At 41.1% G+C, this 17,689-nt stretch overlaps 1 protein-coding gene across 1 annotated transcript in view; it reads left to right on the top strand.

Moving 5' to 3' along the window:
* The first annotated feature begins 1,838 nt into the window (after window positions 1-1,838).
* Window positions 1,839-17,689, top strand: part of apmap (adipocyte plasma membrane associated protein) — a 32,998-nt gene continuing 17,147 nt past the window's right edge. The window contains exons 1-3 of the mRNA XM_073051484.1: window positions 1,839-1,998; window positions 12,851-12,967; window positions 13,431-13,546. Coding sequence (XP_072907585.1) covers window positions 1,907-1,998; window positions 12,851-12,967; window positions 13,431-13,546 — 325 coding nt within the window. The 5' untranslated portion in view covers window positions 1,839-1,906. The remainder of the gene's footprint in view (window positions 1,999-12,850; window positions 12,968-13,430; window positions 13,547-17,689) is intronic.

The raw sequence follows: 17,689 nt of genomic DNA, 5'->3' as shown, positions 1-17,689 counted from the left end.
AGCTGAACGTCAACTTGTTACTCCATAAACTTTACTCATTTCTGCGACAGACTATGGCTGTAGCCTGCAGCTATCATAATGTGAACTCACTTTCACGAACTTCAGTTCTGAATGTTATTTGCTTACTTCCATTGTTTGTTCGTTTTGTTTCTTTTTTTTTCTCTGCACATTGAGTGTTTGACGGTCTTTTGTTTTAAAGGGTTATATTGGGTTTCTTTGTTTTGTAGCTGCCTGTAAGAAGATGAATCTCAAGATTGTAAAGTATACATACTTTGATAATAAATGTTCTTTGACTTGTGATAATAAATCTGATTCTGATTTTGAGGTGTTGCACTTTGGGAGATCACGTGTAAAGGAATAGTCAATGGAAGAACCTTAACAGTGTTAATGTATAGAGAGATCTGAAGGTGCACAGCCTCAGCTCCCTGAAAGTGGCTGCATAGGTTGACAGTGTGGTAAAGAAGATGTGTGGAATGCCTGTCTTTGTTAGTCAAGGCACAGAGTTCAAGAGTCAGGAAGTTAAATTGCAGCTTTACAAACCTTTGGTTAGGTTGTATCAGGATTATTACATTCAGTTCTAGTCGTCCATTATCGGAAGGATGTGGAGGCTACACAGAGGGTGAAGAAGAGGTTCAGTAGGATGCTATTTAGATTAGAGGCATGTGCAATAAAACAATGGACCAGCTTCTTGGGTGTCTTAGGGTGAGGGGATACTTGATTTTTTTTTTAAAGATTATGAGAGGCAACTGGTATGGTAGCTTTATTCCGGGGAAAAGGGGAATGTTGAAAGAGGTATGTGGGCAAGTCATTTACACAGAGGGTGATCTGTGACTGAAAGGCAATGGCACTGCTGGGGGCGGTGTCTGATATAAAAGAAGCCTTTAAGGCATCAGGAATATGCAGAGAATGGAGGAATATGAATATTGTGTGGGCTGAAGGACTTCGTTTAGTTAAGGTCAAAAAGTACATATACTACCTGAAATATGTGCAATTACAAAAACAGCAATACATAAATAAATAGATAGATGGGTTAATAAGTAATGAACATGAGTTGTAAATCCATTGAAGTTGAGTCCATAGGTTGTGGAATAGTTCAGTGTTTATGTGAATGAAGTTGTCCACGCTGATTCAGGAGCCTGATGGCTGAGAGATAATAACTGTTCCTGAACCTAGTGGTGTGGGGTCTATCGCTCCCGCACCTCCATCCCTATGGCTGAAGTGAGGACGAGAGCACGGCCTGGATGGTGGGGTCCTTAATAACGGATGCTGCTTTCCTGCGACAGCGCTCTTTGAAGATGGTGGGGATGGCTTTTCCTGTGATGGACCGGGCTGTATCCGCTCTTTTTTGTAGGTTTTTCCATTCGCAGGCATTGGTGTTTTCATACCAGTCAGGAAACTCTGCATTGTGTAGTTATACAAGTTAGTCAAAGTTTTAGATGACATGCCGAATTTACGCAGACTTCTAAGTAATGGCACTTGCGTGTTGTCAAGGAGTTTAAAATCATTGACCGTCTCCTCCTCGAATCCCCTAATAACGATTGGCTCATGGACCTTCTCCAGCTACCTCCCCTCCTTCAGTCGGTGTTGTGGCACCGCTCAACCAGATTTTCAATCTCCCTCCTTCCTATATGCTTATGCGTTTAAATACCAGTTTAATTAGGTCTGTTCCTGTGCTAAACGGTTCTGTGTTTTAACCGGTGAACTAATGTTGATCGATAAATCAGTGACATATTGCTGACAAGTAATCTCGCACCAACTGTGTTTACCTCACTGTCGATTGGTCGAATGACGCCATTACCCCGCCCTCTGACGTGACCGCGGGGGCGGGTTCCACTCGCGACCGTTAGCTGTCACTTGCCGCGAGGTGGGCGGGGCGGTGCGGTGCGGTGCCGTGTCGCGTTGGACGATGAAGGAGAGCGAAGGACTGCGGCACCGCCGGTTTCAGCAGCCGCAGGTCGTCTCGGACGAGTCGCGGGATGCCGAGACCAAGCGTGTCAGGTAGAGGCCGAGCGGCGGTTGCGGTGACTGCGGTCATTTGGATCTTGGTCTGGATCCATTGGGTGGTGAATGCTGGAGAGGGCTGGGCTGATGGATAAACACAGCGCTGCGTGGTGGAGAGAAAGCTCAGGAAACATAAAACCCTCCGAGTGTAGGATCACTTCCCTGACACTGATGTTTAGAAACCAGAGAAAATCTGAAAATCCAAGCAACGCACACAAAATGCTGGAGGAACTCAGCAGGCCAGGCAGCATCTGTGGACAAGAGTGTTGTCGACGTTTCGGGCTGAAACCCTTCGGTAAGGCTCGAATCGTCCACAGTACTCTTTCCCATAGATGCTGCCAGGCCTGCTGAGTTCTTCCAGCATTTTGTGTGTGTTGCATGTATCATTTAGACCCTAGTCTCTAAATGATTGGCTTAATAGGGTTCTGCAAGTGGATCTTTTTGCAGAGGTAAGATGCTCTCTATACCCAATTTTAGAAACTGCGAACATAATCCATTAAACATTTCTAATGAATCTTCTATGCATTTGCTTGTAAGGCAGTGTGACTTTGTTTTCTCTTTGTCAATTAAATTGAGGAGCTAATGTGGAAAGGGTTAATGGAGTGGTGCAACTGTTGGCCAGAGAGATAAGCTAGTTCATTGTGTTGGGAGGGTGTTTACCAGGTATCTTATTGCAGAAGAGCTAATTAATACAGTAAGTATAACTTATTGGTTAATGGTGCATTGGAGTTTGTCAGATGGGGAGCAGTTCAGTTTAATCAGGTAAAGATAATGTGCAGAGAGTGTTAAGCTCATGATGCTGGAGAGGGAGCTAATGTATAATATGTGGTATGTTTTGCGGAGGGTTGAAAGGCAGGATGTGCTGACAAACTGGGCTGTTGGGTGGCTTTGCTGCCAGATGAGCTCAATGCCTTTTATGCTCATCAAAACAAGGAGGCATCTTCACGAACTCTCACAACCCCCAATGATCCTGTGATGTCAGTCTCTGAGGCCGATGTGAGAGCATGCTTCGGGAGGGTAAACTCACTGAAAGCATCGAGCTCAGACTGAGTACCTGCCCTCGTACTAAAGACCTGTATTGATCAACCGGCTGGAGTGTTCACCAATATCTTCCAACTCTCGCTTTGGCAGTCTGAAGTACCCACCTGCTTCAAGCAGGCTTCAATTATAATGATGCCTAAGAAGAATATGGTAACATGCCTTAATGACTATTGTGCCTTAGCACTTATATCCACAGTGATGAAGTGCCTTGAGAGGTTGGTGATGAAACATATCAGTTCCTGCCTGAGAAGTGACTTGGATTCACTCCAGTTGGCCTACTTGGACAATGGGTCCATAGCAGATGCTATTTTATTGGCTCTTCAATCAACCCTGGAACATCTGGACAGCAAAGATATATACATCACGATGCTGTTTATTGACTACAGTTTGGAATTCAATACTATCACCCCCTCTAAACTAATCAATAAGTCTCAAGACCTTGGCCTCAATACCCCCTTGTACAACTGGATCCTCGATTTCCTCACTTGCAGACCCTAGTCTGTTTGGATTGGCGACGACATCTCCTCCACAATCTTCATCAGTGCAGGTGCACCACAAGGCTGTATGTTTAGCCCCCTGCTCTATTCACTTTATACTCATGACTGTGAGGCTAAGCACAGCTTCATGCCATATTTAAGTTCATTGACGACACCACTGTCGTTTGCCAAATCAAAGGTGGTGACGAAACAGCATATAAGAGGGAGATTGAAAATCTGGTTGAGTAGTGTTACTACAACAACCTCTAACTCAATGTCAGCAAGACCAAGCTGCTGATTATTGACTTCAGGAGGAGGAAACCAGAGGTCCATGAGCCAGTCCTCATCAGGGGATCGGAGGTGGCGAGGACTTTAAATTTCTTGGTGTTATCATTTCAGAGGATCTGTCCTGAGTTCAGCATGTAAGTACCATTATGAAGAAAGCACAGCAACACCTCTATTTCCTTGGAAGTTTGCAAAGATTCAGCATGACAACTAAAACTGGTAAACTTCTACAGATGTGTGGTGAAGATTATATTGACTGGTTGCATCATGGCTTGGTAAGGAAACACCAATGCCCTTGAATGGAAAAGTCCACAAAAAGTAGTGGATACAGCCCAGTCCATCACTGGTATTGATTCCAGTCATTGATTCTATTGTTTTTCTTGTATTTACAAAATCCTGCTCCACCATTGAGCACATCTCCATGAAGCACTGTTGCAGGAATGCATCATCCATCATCAAGGACCGCTACAATCCAGGCCATGCTCTCTTTTCCACTGCTGCCATCAGGAAGAAGATACAGGAGCTTCAGGGGGCACATCACCAGATTCAGAAACAGTTGTTATTCCTCAACTATCAGGCTCATGAACCAGAGGGAATAACTTCACTCGCCCCATTACTGAACTTAAACTATGGACTCACTTTCAAGGGCTTTTCATCTTATATTCTTGATATTGCTTATTTTGTCCTTGCACAGTTGTTTTTTGTACATTGGTTGTTTGTCCTGTTGGGTACAGTCTGTCATTGATTCTATTGTTTTTCTTGTATTTACTGTGTATGCCCACGAGAAAATGTCTCTCAGAGTGACATATGTATTTTGATAATTTACTTTGGATGGGAGGTGCTGGTAAGTGGGTGGTATGCTGTGCCCTATGGTCCTAGACTCACCCACTATAGGAAACATCCTCTCCACATCTAATCTATTTAGGCCTTTCAATATTCAATAAGTTTCAGTAAGATTCCACCCCGTATTCTAAACTCCAGTGAGTACAGGCTCAGAGCCATCAAATGTTCCTCATATGCTTTTAATTTGTAGAATCATTCTTGAGATTCCAATGCAAGACATCCTTTCTTAGATGAAGAGCCCAAAACTGCTCACAATACCCCCAAGTGTGGTCTGACTAATGCCTTATAAAACCTTAGCATTACATCCTTGCTCTTGTATTCTAGTCCTCTCAAAATGAATGTTAACATTGCATTTGCCTTCCTTACCACCGACTCAACCCTTAAGTTAACCTTTAGGGAATCCTGCGTGAGGATTCCCAAGTCCCTTTGCTCCTTTGATATTTGAACTATCTCCCCATTTAGAAAATAGCCTAGCCTTTATTCCTCCTACTGAAATGCATGACCATACACTATTCTATTTGTCTCTTCTTTGCTCTTCTCCCAATTTGTCTAAGTCTTTCTGAAGACTCTCTGCTTCCTCAGCACTACCTACTCCTCCATCTCTCTGTGTATCATCTGCAAACTTGGCCTCAAAGCCATCAATTCTGTCATTTAAATCATTTGACGTATAATTTGAAAAGAAGCTGTACCAGTACTGACCTTTGTGGAACACTACTAATCCACCGGCAGCCAACTAGAAGAGGCTCCCTTTATTTTTACTCTTTGTCTCCTGTCAGTCAGCCAATCTTCTATCCAAGCTAGTATCTTTCCTGTAATACCATGGTCTCTTGTTAAGCAACCTCTTGTGTGGCACTTAGTCAAAGGCCTTCTGAACATCCAAGTAAACAGACTGACTCCCCTTTGTCTATCCTGCCTATTAATTTCTCAAAGAATTCCAACAGATTCGTAAGGCAAGATTTCCTCTTAAGGAAACCATGCTGACTTTGGCCTGCTTTATTATCTGCTTCCAAGTACCTGAAACTTCATCCTTAATAATGGACTTCAACATCTTTCCAATCACTGAAGTCAGGCTAACTGCCCTATAATTTCCTTTCTTATGCCTCCCTCCCTTCTTAAGGAGTGGAGTGGCATGGCATTTGAAATTTTATTGTCCTCTGGAACCATTCCAGAATCTAGTGATTCTTGAAAGATCATTAATGTCGCCAAGATCTCTTCAGCTTCCTCTTTCAGAACCCTGAGGTGTAGTCCATCTGGTTCAGGTAACTTATCTACTTCCCATCCTTTCAGCATCCCAAGCACCTTCTCTTTAGTAATGGCAACCACGTTTGCTTCTGCCCCCCTGAAAATCTCAAATTTCTGGCATACTGCTAGTGTCTTCCTCAGTGAAGACTGATGCAAAATACGTACTAAGTTTGGCTGGCATTTATTTGTTCCTCTTTCCAGCAATCCAATATTTGCTGTCTCCTCTTACTTTTCATATATCTGAAAAAAACTTTTGGTCTCCTCTTTTATCTTGCCTTCATATTTCATCTTTGCTCTCCTTGGGCTTTTTTAGTTGCCTTCTGTTGGTGTTTAAAAGCTTCCCAATCCTCTACCTTTCCACTAATTTTAGCTTTATTACGCTTTTGCTTTTGACTTCCTTTGTCAGCCTTGGTTGCCTAATCGCCCCTTTAGAATACTTCATCTTTTGGATGTATCTACCCTGTGCCATCCAAATTTGCCCCCAGTAACTCCAGCCATTGTTGTTCTGTCATCATCCCTGCTTGTGTTCTTTTCTAGTCAACTTTGGCCAGGCCCTCTCTCATGCTCCACTGTAATACTGATACATCTGACTTAATATTTTCCTTCTCAAACTGCAGCTTGAATTCTATCATATTATGATCACTGCCTCCTAAGGGTTCTATTACCTTGAGATCCCAGATCAAATCTGGTTCATTATGCTTATCTATAATTGCCTGTCCCCCAGGGCTCAAACACAAGCTGCTTTAAAAAGCTATCTTATAGGCTTTCTACAAGTTCCCCCTCTTGGAATCTGGCATCACCCTGATTTTCCCAATAACCTGCATATCGAAATCCCCAACGACTATCGTAACATTGCCCTTATTACATGCCTTTTCTATCTCCTGTTGTAATTTATATCCTACATCCTGGTTACTGTTCTGATGCTTGTATATGACTCCCATCGGGGTGTGGCCTTGGTGAAAGTCTTATCTATGAGGTTTTCAGCCTCGCAGATAAATCTGAATACATCCAGCTCCAGCTCAAGTTCCTTGACCTTGTCAGTCAGGAACTGCAGTTGGATGCACCTCCCATAGGTGTAATCGTAAGGGAGACCATCAGGTATCCTGCAATCCCACATCTTACAGGATGAGAATTCCAATGCCTTAACTACCAACTGCTTACACTTGTTATACATTTAATTTTTTCAGCTTAAGTTCTAGAGTATGTCTGTTCTCACCGAAGCCTGTTGAGCTAAAGCCAGGCCACTTTAACTCTGTCCATTCCAACAATGGCCACTGCTTCTTTTCATTGGCACCTGTCGAGTCCCTGAGGAATCATTATGATTGCAGCTGCTGAAAAGTTTCGGTTGGCCCTGAGCTCTTTATAAACCTCGCACTGCCTTACCAACGAATGACTTCTCATGATGATAGCAGCCCACCGAGACAAGGAGGGGAAGGAGTACAAGTTGGTAGGTGAACGGAAAGGTGAATGGGTATGAAAGTGTGGGGGTGGGGGAGGTGGTTGAAGTGAGAAGTTGAGATGTGATAGAAGGAATCTTTTAGAAGAAGAGCGTGGACCATGGGAGAAAGGGAAGGAAGAGGGGTACCAGAGGGCAGTGATAAGCAGGAGAGGAGCAGAGAAGAGTAAGAGGGGAGCCAGAATGAAGAATAGCAAAAAAGAGAAAAGAAAGTTGAGGGAGAAACTACTGGAGTTTAGATAAATTGATTTTCATGCTGTCAGGTTAGCGGTTACCCAAATGGAATATAAGGTGTTGTTCCTCCAACCTGAGAGTGGCCTCATCGTGGAAGTAGAGTTGGCCATGTGTCAGAATGGAAAGTAGAGTTAAAATGGGTGGCTACTAGGAAATTCCGCCTTTTGTGGTGGAGCCCTATAAAGTGCCCTACAGTCTATGTTGGGCCTTATGTTGATGTGGAGGAGGCTGCACTAGATACAGTAGATGACCTTGACAGACTTGCAGATGAAGTGTTGCCTCACCTGGAAGGACTTCCTGGGGCCCTACATGGTGGTGAGGGGGGGGGGGGGGGTTGAAGGGGTAAATGTAGCACTTGTCCTGCTTGTAGAAATGTGCCAGAAGGTTAATGAGTGAGGAGGGGCAAATGGATAAAGGACTTGCAGAGAGACAGCAATCCCTGTGGAAAGAGGAGAGTGGAGCTGTGAGCGGGGGAGGAAGTAAAGATGTTTAGTACTAGGATCCCATTGAAGATGGCAGGTTATGGAAAATGCTGTGCTGGATGCGAAGGCTCATTGGGTGGTTGGTAGTAGGTCAAGAGCCCTTGTTCTAAGCAAGTGCCATACATTTTGACCATTGTAGCAAGTTCTCGTCTTATACAATGGCATGCAAGTTATGGCCAAGCAGACAATACTAGGAGGTTAAGTTCCAAGTTACTGTAGGTTTCTACATTTAAGTGTAAGTTGATGAGTCTTCACTAAACACTGGAGAATACATTTCCTTCACCATTGAGGTGTGCAATGAGATCATGGATAATGTGTACCATCTTCTGTATCTTGGGAGCTATTTGCAGTAAAAGGGAACACGGATGAAGCTTATTATTGTCTACAGTGTGAGCAAATCTTCAGCTGATTGTGAAAAAGACCATAGAAATGAGTGGTAAAAGAGAAAAGTTTGGAGACTAACACCTAAAACCTGGCATGGAGTTCATGATTCACAGATCAGCATTGAGCTCTGTCCTCTTGTACATTTCAGAGACATGAATAAGCTGCAGTAGACACAATCCTTAAATATCGGGACAGCAAAGATGCATACATCAGGATGTTCTTTCAGATTTAATACCATCATTCTCTCAAAACTAATCAGTAAACTCTAAGTCCTGGGCCTCGGTACCCTCTTCTGCAATTGGATCCTGGATTTCCTCACTTGTAGACCCCAGTCAGTTTGGATTGGCAAAAGATTTCCTCTTCAATCTCCACTGGCACTAGAGCACCACAGGAATATGTGCTTAGCCCCTTGCTCTACTCACTTTATATGTATGACTGTGTGGCTAAGTACAGCTCTAACACCACATACAAGTTTCAGAATCATGTTTAATATCACCGGCATATGTCATGAAATTTGTTAACTTAGCGGCAGCAGTACAATGCAGTACATGATGTTACGTTCCCCAGTAACCGGGTGACTTACCAGCAAAGATAGATAGGTCCGCTGAAGCCTGGTGCTACTATTTTCAAACGTTTTTATTTATAAAGGGGCACAAACGTATGGTTAATACAAAACATTCAGATCATATACGTCATCACGACTCAATCTAAAGCACAGGTATAGTAATAATCAATCAGAAATAAGCTCTATCGTTGTCTAGGGGTAATGTATATATTGTTCGCTGTATATCTGAAAGTCTCTTGCGGCCACTGCAGTTCCACCAGCTGCCGTCTGTTGTGGTGTCGCGTTGGTGCACTTTTGTTAGAAAGAGAGAGAGAATTGAATGAAACAGTTACCCGACAGGTTTTCCAACCTGTAGGAGTTCGGTTCGTCGGAAGTCTCGTTGGGGAATGGACTCTCATCTATGCCCTCCCCTGTAGCTAAGCCGTTCTTCCGTGGTGAGGTCGCCAATCCCAGGCAAGGAAAAGACGCACACGAACCCCACCACCGGCTGTCGCTATCAAAACGCTGTCGCAGGATTTCTAGCGTGTCTTCTGGTGCGTCTGTGGCCCCGCCTCGGCAGCCCACCTTTTATCTGGACTGGCAGGGTTGTAGATGTCCATCAGGGTGGGGGGGGGGGCGAGGCAATCCTTCCCCCATCACCCATCTCACATTGCCCTGAGAGTTTGCACATAGGCCAGTTCCTTATTCCACAAAGGTGTCTCCCAAGACAATGGCTATATCCGAGGCTTTTGTCTTGTTGAGCGACCAGCCCACATTCCAAACCGTAAGGCTCTCTCTCTCTCTTGCGATTCTCACAAAGGAGGGGGCATTAGGGTTAGGGTTAGGGTTCTTTTCCTGTGGCATACTTAGCAAATCTATAGAGTAGTAATTGTAAACAGGATCAAAGAATAACAAACTGTGCAAATACAAATATAAATTAACAGCAATAAATAACGATCATGAAATAACATGATAAAGAGTCTTTAAAGTGAGACCATCGGTTGTGGGAACTCCATAAAGTGCAGTTATTCGCTATGTTCAAGAGCCTGATGGTTGAGGGGTAGTAACTGTTCTTGAACCTGGTGGTGCGAGTCTTGAGGCACCTGTACCTTCTACCTGATGGCAGCAGCAAGAAAAGAGCATGGCCTGGGTGGTGAAAATGGATGCTGTTTTTCCACAGTAGATGTGCTCAACAGTTGGGAAAGTTTTACCCGTGATGTACTGGGCTGAATCCACTACCTTTTGTAGGATTTTCCACTCCAAGGCATTGGTGTTCCCATACCAGGCAGTAATGCAGCCAGTCAGCAAACTTTCCACCACATATCTATATAAGTTTGACAAGGTTTTTAAGACTCGCTGAATCTCCACAGGCTCCTGAGGAAGTCGAAGTGCTGTTATGCTTTCATATTCTTTGATCCTGTTTACAATTACTACTCTATAGATTTGCTAAGTATGCCACAGGAAAAGAATCTCAGGGTTTTATGTGGTGACATGTATGTATGCTGATAATAAATTTTACTTTGAACTTGAAGCATTGAAATGTCATTGACACTGTCTTGATAGAATCCTCAGTCTTGAGCAGCATAAACAAACTACTACCAGCAAACTCTGATCACATTTAATCATCTCGATGGGTGGGTTTGGTCTGGATGAATGATACAAAACGAGCACTCCAAGCTCTAATGGCAAGAAGTTTTCCAGGAATCACAAAAAGTGCTTTAAGAACATTACTAAACTCTTCATGGGGGTGGGGTGGATAAGAAACATTCTCATTGACTGCTTCAATTGCCTCTATGAGGACACTGACCATGTTGAGTCTCCACAGTGGGGGCTGAGGCAAAGAGCAGAATGAGCAAGGTACAAACTAAACAGCTTCCTTGTCCATCCTCTCCAAGCTACATTCAGAGCAAAACAATATCCAGTCCACTAGTCTACCAAGAGGAAGAAATTGCCAGCAGTCTCCATTATATTCTTTTGACTTGTGGCTGTTCGACTATTTGCCATTTTATTATAGAAACTCAAAAACTATACAGAGGATGAGAGAAAAGGTTCATGTTTCAGATTGTGACCTTTTGTCCAAACTGAAAAATGTTGTAGGTGGAGGTTTTGAGCTTACATAATGCTAGAGGAAACTGGGGCCAGAATAACAAAAGTAAGGTCTGATAGGAGAGAAAGCAGGAAATATCACGAGAAATGAAATAATGTGTCAATGCAAAATGTAAGGTAGTTGGCCAATTTCGAAATATCAGGTGCTGGTTAGAATTCCATTGTTGGAGGGGGGTGGAGATGGAGGAGGGAATTTGGACATTGGCTTTTGATATTGTGCCTGTGAGCCCACAATAGGCTTAATTGGAAGTAGAGATATTTGGCTTTCATAGCCAAACTTTATTGCAACACTGAGAAACATCAGGGATGGGCAAATTGGAATCAGATAGAAATAAAACAGCAAGTAACTAGAGATTCAGTGAATCAGCTTTTGATCTTGCCTGAGCAGTGAATACAGCTTAATGCGCATAAATTGCAGTTTCAATTTTTGTCACTATCATTTTATAATGATGTATTATTAAAATGATACTTATTTAATAATTTAAGATTAATTTTCAATCTCCACACCTACAGGCTTACAAAAGTTAAATACAGCAGCAATGTTTAGAAATTGTATTTGCCACTTTTTAAATACATGCTTGACCTGCTTTTGGCCAATGTTCTATTTATCCATTGGTTAGTCATTTGCAAAATGAACAGATTCACCACCAGAAAAGCTGCAAATAAGACTCGGAGCTGGCGTGCTGGAAGTGATTGTTTTTTTAAAGCTGTGTCACAAGATGAAATTAGTCAGAGAGAAGGAATCAATGATGTATTCAAAGCTTGCTAAGGGAAAATGTGCAGCTGCCTCACTAATTGTCAGGAATCCCTGGCTCATGATTAATCAGAGAAATTCAAAATGCTATCGAGAGTCAAGTGTCCACGTATTGGAAGCATGCAGAAACACTATTCAGTAGATGGCGTGTACCACCTCATAATTACCCACATGCCTGAACATACTGGGCCATTTCTTGCTCTATCTGTGTGATAATCTGCACTTCCTACATTAATCTCAGTCACTTCGTAACCCTTAGCGTGGAATCAAGTTATCTTTGATCCCGTAAGATTGTAAGAGGGGGAAGGGAATGATATAATAGTATTTAATATTTATTTTTGTTTTTTTAACAAAAATACATTAGTGCCTGTCTATATTAGTAGATTTGTTTAGATTTGTATAGCGAATCCTTATCAAATATGGCAGCATTAAGGGAAACCTATACATTTTAGTTTCATCTAGATTAAAATTTTTGGAGATGGTGGGGTTGGGAAAAGTCACATGAATGTTATGGCAGAGGATCTCCAGCACTTGCTGTACATGGTTCTTTTCCAAGTCCATCATAAATACAATTACTACTAAATATCTTTGCAATTGTGGATTTTGCCCTCTGTTGCCTCAGTGCCTAGTGGGGTTACCTTGTTCAAAACTTTAGTCATTTGATTGATTAAGTCAATGATCCAGTTGAATTCATGTTTTATAACGCCAGGTTGAAATGTATGTACATCCCAATGTAGGCTTGCTCATAAGATTGTGAGCACAATATGTTTTGTTTTCCATTTAAAATGTTTGGACTATCGTTGCCATCTGCAGAGCATCTTGTGTACATTTGTACCAATTGACTTCATTCTGCAGCTTTGACTCTCCAAATGTTGGTGGCTTATGTGTTGTAAAGGAAGCATGCTCTGACACTGGCAAGTTGCTAACAAAAGTAATGAAAATTATTCTCCTGTCCTACAATTTATAATGACCATTGCAAATTACAGAATGTTTATTTTTCAGTGCATATAGCGGGAAAGTTTTCAGGATAACCTTGACAACTCTAGTTGTGACGCTCGTGGTTCCATTACTGTCGGCAGCATTGCTGCTGCAGTCTCCAATAAATCCCCAGCCTTTCAGGTAAGGATCTACTTGCTCAGACAAACTGCAGTTGGAGTGGGCAGCAATTCTGCTTTTCCTTAAAATTACTCTTAATAAATTCAATTAGTAATAGACTATAATCTTAACAATTACCAATTTCTGCAGTCAATGCTTCCTAAAATCTAATAGATCAAATAAGTATATTGTTGACTATGTAATAGAATAAATTTCAAGAAAAAAGCTTAAAAGTAGTTTCCAGCAATTGATGTCACAGGTTTAGATTATATACAACACTGGGAGTTTGACGACTGCAATTTACGAGTCTGTTGTTTGTAAATGCTTGTAAATGGCTGTTCCTAGCCATTTACAAACATACATTTTAATAATTTCCTGATTATAATTTCCAGATTTGTAGAGGATTCCATCCATTTTAGTCTCTTTATTCCTGAAGTAATCTGACTTCAATCTTTTAAATTTTATTTTCATCCCCTCTCACCTTCAGTTATAAGGAGCCTCCTCTGCTGATTGGTCCTTTGGAAGCAAATCTTAAATTGAGAGAAGCTGAACGCTTGTATGAGGGACAGCTTATTGGACCAGAATCAATCGCACATCTTGGAGGTATGGACCAGCCTTGAATATTCATATATGAGGAGATTCTTGAAGATAAAAATACTTGAGTTTTGAAGTTCAAGAATACAATCTCTAAATTACTATTAGGAAACTGCAAAGATGGGAAATTTGAAACAAAATGCTAGAAAAACAAAGCAGATCAGGCAGTATCTGTGGTATTCCTGAACAGTGGCTTCCCTCTACCATCAGGAACAGAATTCTTGACTGTATCTCATCTATTTTCTGGGCCTCTTCTCTCATCCTTTCTCCTGGGTAGAGCAAGAAGTCAAGTCAAGTCACTTTTATTGTCATTTCGACCATAACTGCTGGTACAGTACATAGTAAAAATGAGACGTTTTTCAGGACCATGGTGTTACATGACACAGTACAAAAACTAGACTGAACTACTTAAAAAAAAAAACAGAGAAAGCTACACTAGACTACAGACCTACACAGGACTGCATCAAGTGCACAAAAGTGTTGATTCATCCTTCTTAACTTCTGACAGTTCTGTAAGGGTTTTGCCACTAGTTGTGCAATTCCCCCTTCAGCATCTGGAAAAGATCATTACCTTTGCAACTCTGGTCCACACTTTCATCTGTGGCATCTTCTTCCCATGTGATTGTATCACTTATCATTTCATTTTTCTTTCCTACCAAGCAGGAAATCAAATGGCCTTTACAGGTAAAGTACTTCTTCCAGTGTAGTGTACTGCATACTTTGTTTACAATGTGGTCTCCTCTACATTGAAGAAACTAAATGTGGAATGAGTTGCATTTAATGTGTAGGAGTGACCCCGAGTTTCCAGCTATCTACCATTTTAATTCACCATCCCATTCGTATACTGACCCTTGCATCTGTGCCTGCACAGTTATAATGAGGCTCATGTAAGCTTGAGCAACCACATCCTCATCTACCGAGACAAGTTGCAATCTTCCTGACTCAAAATACTTTACTTTAGATAACAAGCTGTTCCTTTCCATGTGCATCAGAAAAGGCCATTTCTGCAAGTTATCTATCTGTGGGGGTCTCGGCTTGAAACGTCAATTGCACTCTTTCCCATAGATGTTGCCTGACCTGTTGAGTTCCTCCAGCATTTTGAGTGTATTTCTTAAACTAGCAAGTATGTTTTCTCCCTGTGACCAAGTTGGTTTACTTTTGGTGCTCTGATTTCTTCCAACATTCCAAAGACATTTGGGTTAGCAGGTTTATTGGTCCCTGTAAATTTTCCTCGGTGTGCAGGTAGATTGTAGAACCTGGATGTTGTGGGATTAGTGGTGATGGTCAGTATGTTTTTTTTGGGTTGAAAGTCTTGTTTCCATCTTGCTTCTCGCTGGCTCTGGTTTGATATTCCATGAGCCTTTAGATGAGCAGGACTTGTGAGTTTTAAAAAAATCTAATGCTGATTAAAATATGATTTACTGCTGAGAACGTATGGTTTGTTAGCCTTTATTAGTTGGGGGATTGAGTTCAAGAACCACAAGGTAATGTTGCAGCTGTATAAAACTGGTCAGACCACACTTAGATACTGTATTCAGTTGTGGTGGCCTCATTATGGGAATGATGTGGAAGCTTAAGAGAGGGTGCAGCGTAGATTTACCAGGATGCTGCCAGGACAAGAGAGCATATATGAAGACAGGTTGAGCAAGCTAGGGTTTTTTCCCTTTGGAGCAAAGGAGGATGAGAGGTGACTTGTTAGAGGTGTAAAAAATGATAAGACGGATCCACGGATAGTGGACAGCAGTGCCTTTTTTCTCAGGACCAATGGCTAATACGAGAGGGTATAATTTTAAGGTGATTGGAGGAAAGTATGGGGGAATGACAGGGGTAGGTTTTTTACACAGTGGTGCGGACATGAAACATGCTGCCAGGGTTGGTGGTAGAGGCAGATAGACTAGAGACATTTAAAAAAAAATCTCTTAGAAAGGCACATGGATGAAAGGAAAATGGATGGGTATCTTGGAGTAGGTTAGAGGGTCAGCACAACATCATAGTCCTATGGGCCTTGCCATACTATTTTGTGTTCTATATCAAATACATAATTAAAACTACAATCATATCTCAGCCTTGGGAATCATATTTCTTTGAATCCTGAAGTATAGTAAGCCACCATTCAGCTCAATGTCAATTCAGAGCTCCCCTTTCTGTCTTCATAGCCTTTTCCTTTTCACATTTCTCCTTTTGGTGTATGCCTAAATTGAATTTGGATTTTTTAAAGCTTGGGTAATAAGCAATTAATGAACCTGCAAATTCTTAAAATGTTGATTAGATTTCACTTGTATTAACTATTCATCACATAGATCGCTTATATATAAGGTGTTGCACATTACAGGGCATCATTTTTATCAGATTAATTTTTATTTTGTTCATAATGGAAAAGGTTTGAAGCCTGTGTTACTCTGATTTATCTTTCTAGCAGCTTGCTTAACAGAAATTTGGAATAAATTTTGCAAAGGTCAACTTGGTGGCTGAAGCAGTATCTTATAGACAGGATTTAATGTCAAGTTCTAAATCCATTTGTCAAAAGTTAAGATTAATAAATTACAGGGAAGGAAAATTTTTGGGAAGCCAACTTCATTACAAAGGAAATGTCTAGAAACTACAGCAGGGGTGGCCAACCTTTTACATTTCATGTGTCAATGTTTTCACTCATGAGTTCAGATGTGCCATACAACTCTTGTACCCCCATTCAATACTTGTAAAAATATGTTAATATAGACATATTTAGCATTTTTACATGATCTATTGATTTAATATAAAAACAAGATAAACATTACCTAGCTCAATGAGACTTTTAACAAATATGTTTTCTGATTTCTTCCTTTTTCTTAATCACATATTCTTTCCGTAACTCAGACCCAAGCTCTAGCTTCAGTTTTCCTTCTATTTCAGTCTGATGTTGTGTTTTATAGTGTCTATTAAGATCAAAGAAACAATTATTAAGAAACAATGCACAACAGTTTTCCTGACGGACCCGCTATAAATAAGTACTCATTTTCCCACTGTTCATTGAATTCATGCTTACTATCACTTTCTGCTTTTCTTTTGCACTGTGATGGGTAACTGAATGTGAAAACAAGGCTTAATTTTCAAAAAAGTACAAAACTGCAAATGTTCAGAAAGGATGAACAAAGCACAACTCCGTAGCGCATGAGTGTCAATTGTAAACTGGTAAAAACCTGCAGTGCACCATTGGCGCAGATGCCTGGCGTTCAAGATCAGACAAGTATCAAACGTGAATTGAACAGTTATGGAACGACTGCAGAACAAAAGTCCTTCTTTCCTAGTTTGACTCATTGAACTTTTTAAAAAATTGACAACAGATTAATGTGAAAGAAGATAACATTCACCAAAAGATGTGCACGAAATAATAAAATCGCTAAATATAATTGCTAAGTTTTAGAGATTTATTCTCAGTAAAACCCATTTTTAGCTCTAGATACTTGAATTCCTGTTAGATTTTTTTTCTACAAATCGGTTTTTGGTTAATACTTTTTGCATAAGTAGGCTTACTTTTTTATTATCACTGAGGTGCAATGCGCCACTTCTAATCATCCAATCCGCCGCTTTTGGTGCATGCACCATAGGTTGGCCATCCCTGAACTACAGGGTATAGGTTCAGGGTAAGAGGTTTAGAGGGAAACGAAGAAAAATTATTTCACTATGGCTGTTCAAATTGGAAACAAACTGCCTGTGTGGATGGTGGAGGTAGGTATTCTCATGACATTCTCATCTGAGTATCTAGATGAGCTCTTGAATCACCTAGGTGCAGAGGTATGCAGATTGCGGGTAGGTGGCGTTAGAATAGATATTTGATAGTCAGCATGATTGTGGTGGGCTGATACCCTGTTTCTGTACTTTGACTCGATAATCTTATTTGAGATGTGAATTATACTGCTTAGACCTCTCCTATTTTCCTTTGCAACTGTACGTAAAATGTAAGTTTCATTAAACGTACATAATATAGAACTAGATAAGGATGTGAATTTCCTTGAAGGCATTAACCCACATTTTAATGAATTCACAACATTCTTTGCATTTTTTTCTCAGTTTATTTTATTTTACCCTTCTCTATCCAATTCTGCTTATCATCCTTCACATTTAAAATTATTTCCTTGGGTTTGGGAATCATTTCCACCATATACATCATGT

Source organism: Hemitrygon akajei, chromosome 7 (genome assembly GCF_048418815.1).
Source record: "Hemitrygon akajei chromosome 7, sHemAka1.3, whole genome shotgun sequence".
Lineage (NCBI taxonomy): Eukaryota > Metazoa > Chordata > Chondrichthyes > Myliobatiformes > Dasyatidae > Hemitrygon > Hemitrygon akajei.
This window is presented reverse-complemented; position numbering and strand designations above follow the sequence as displayed.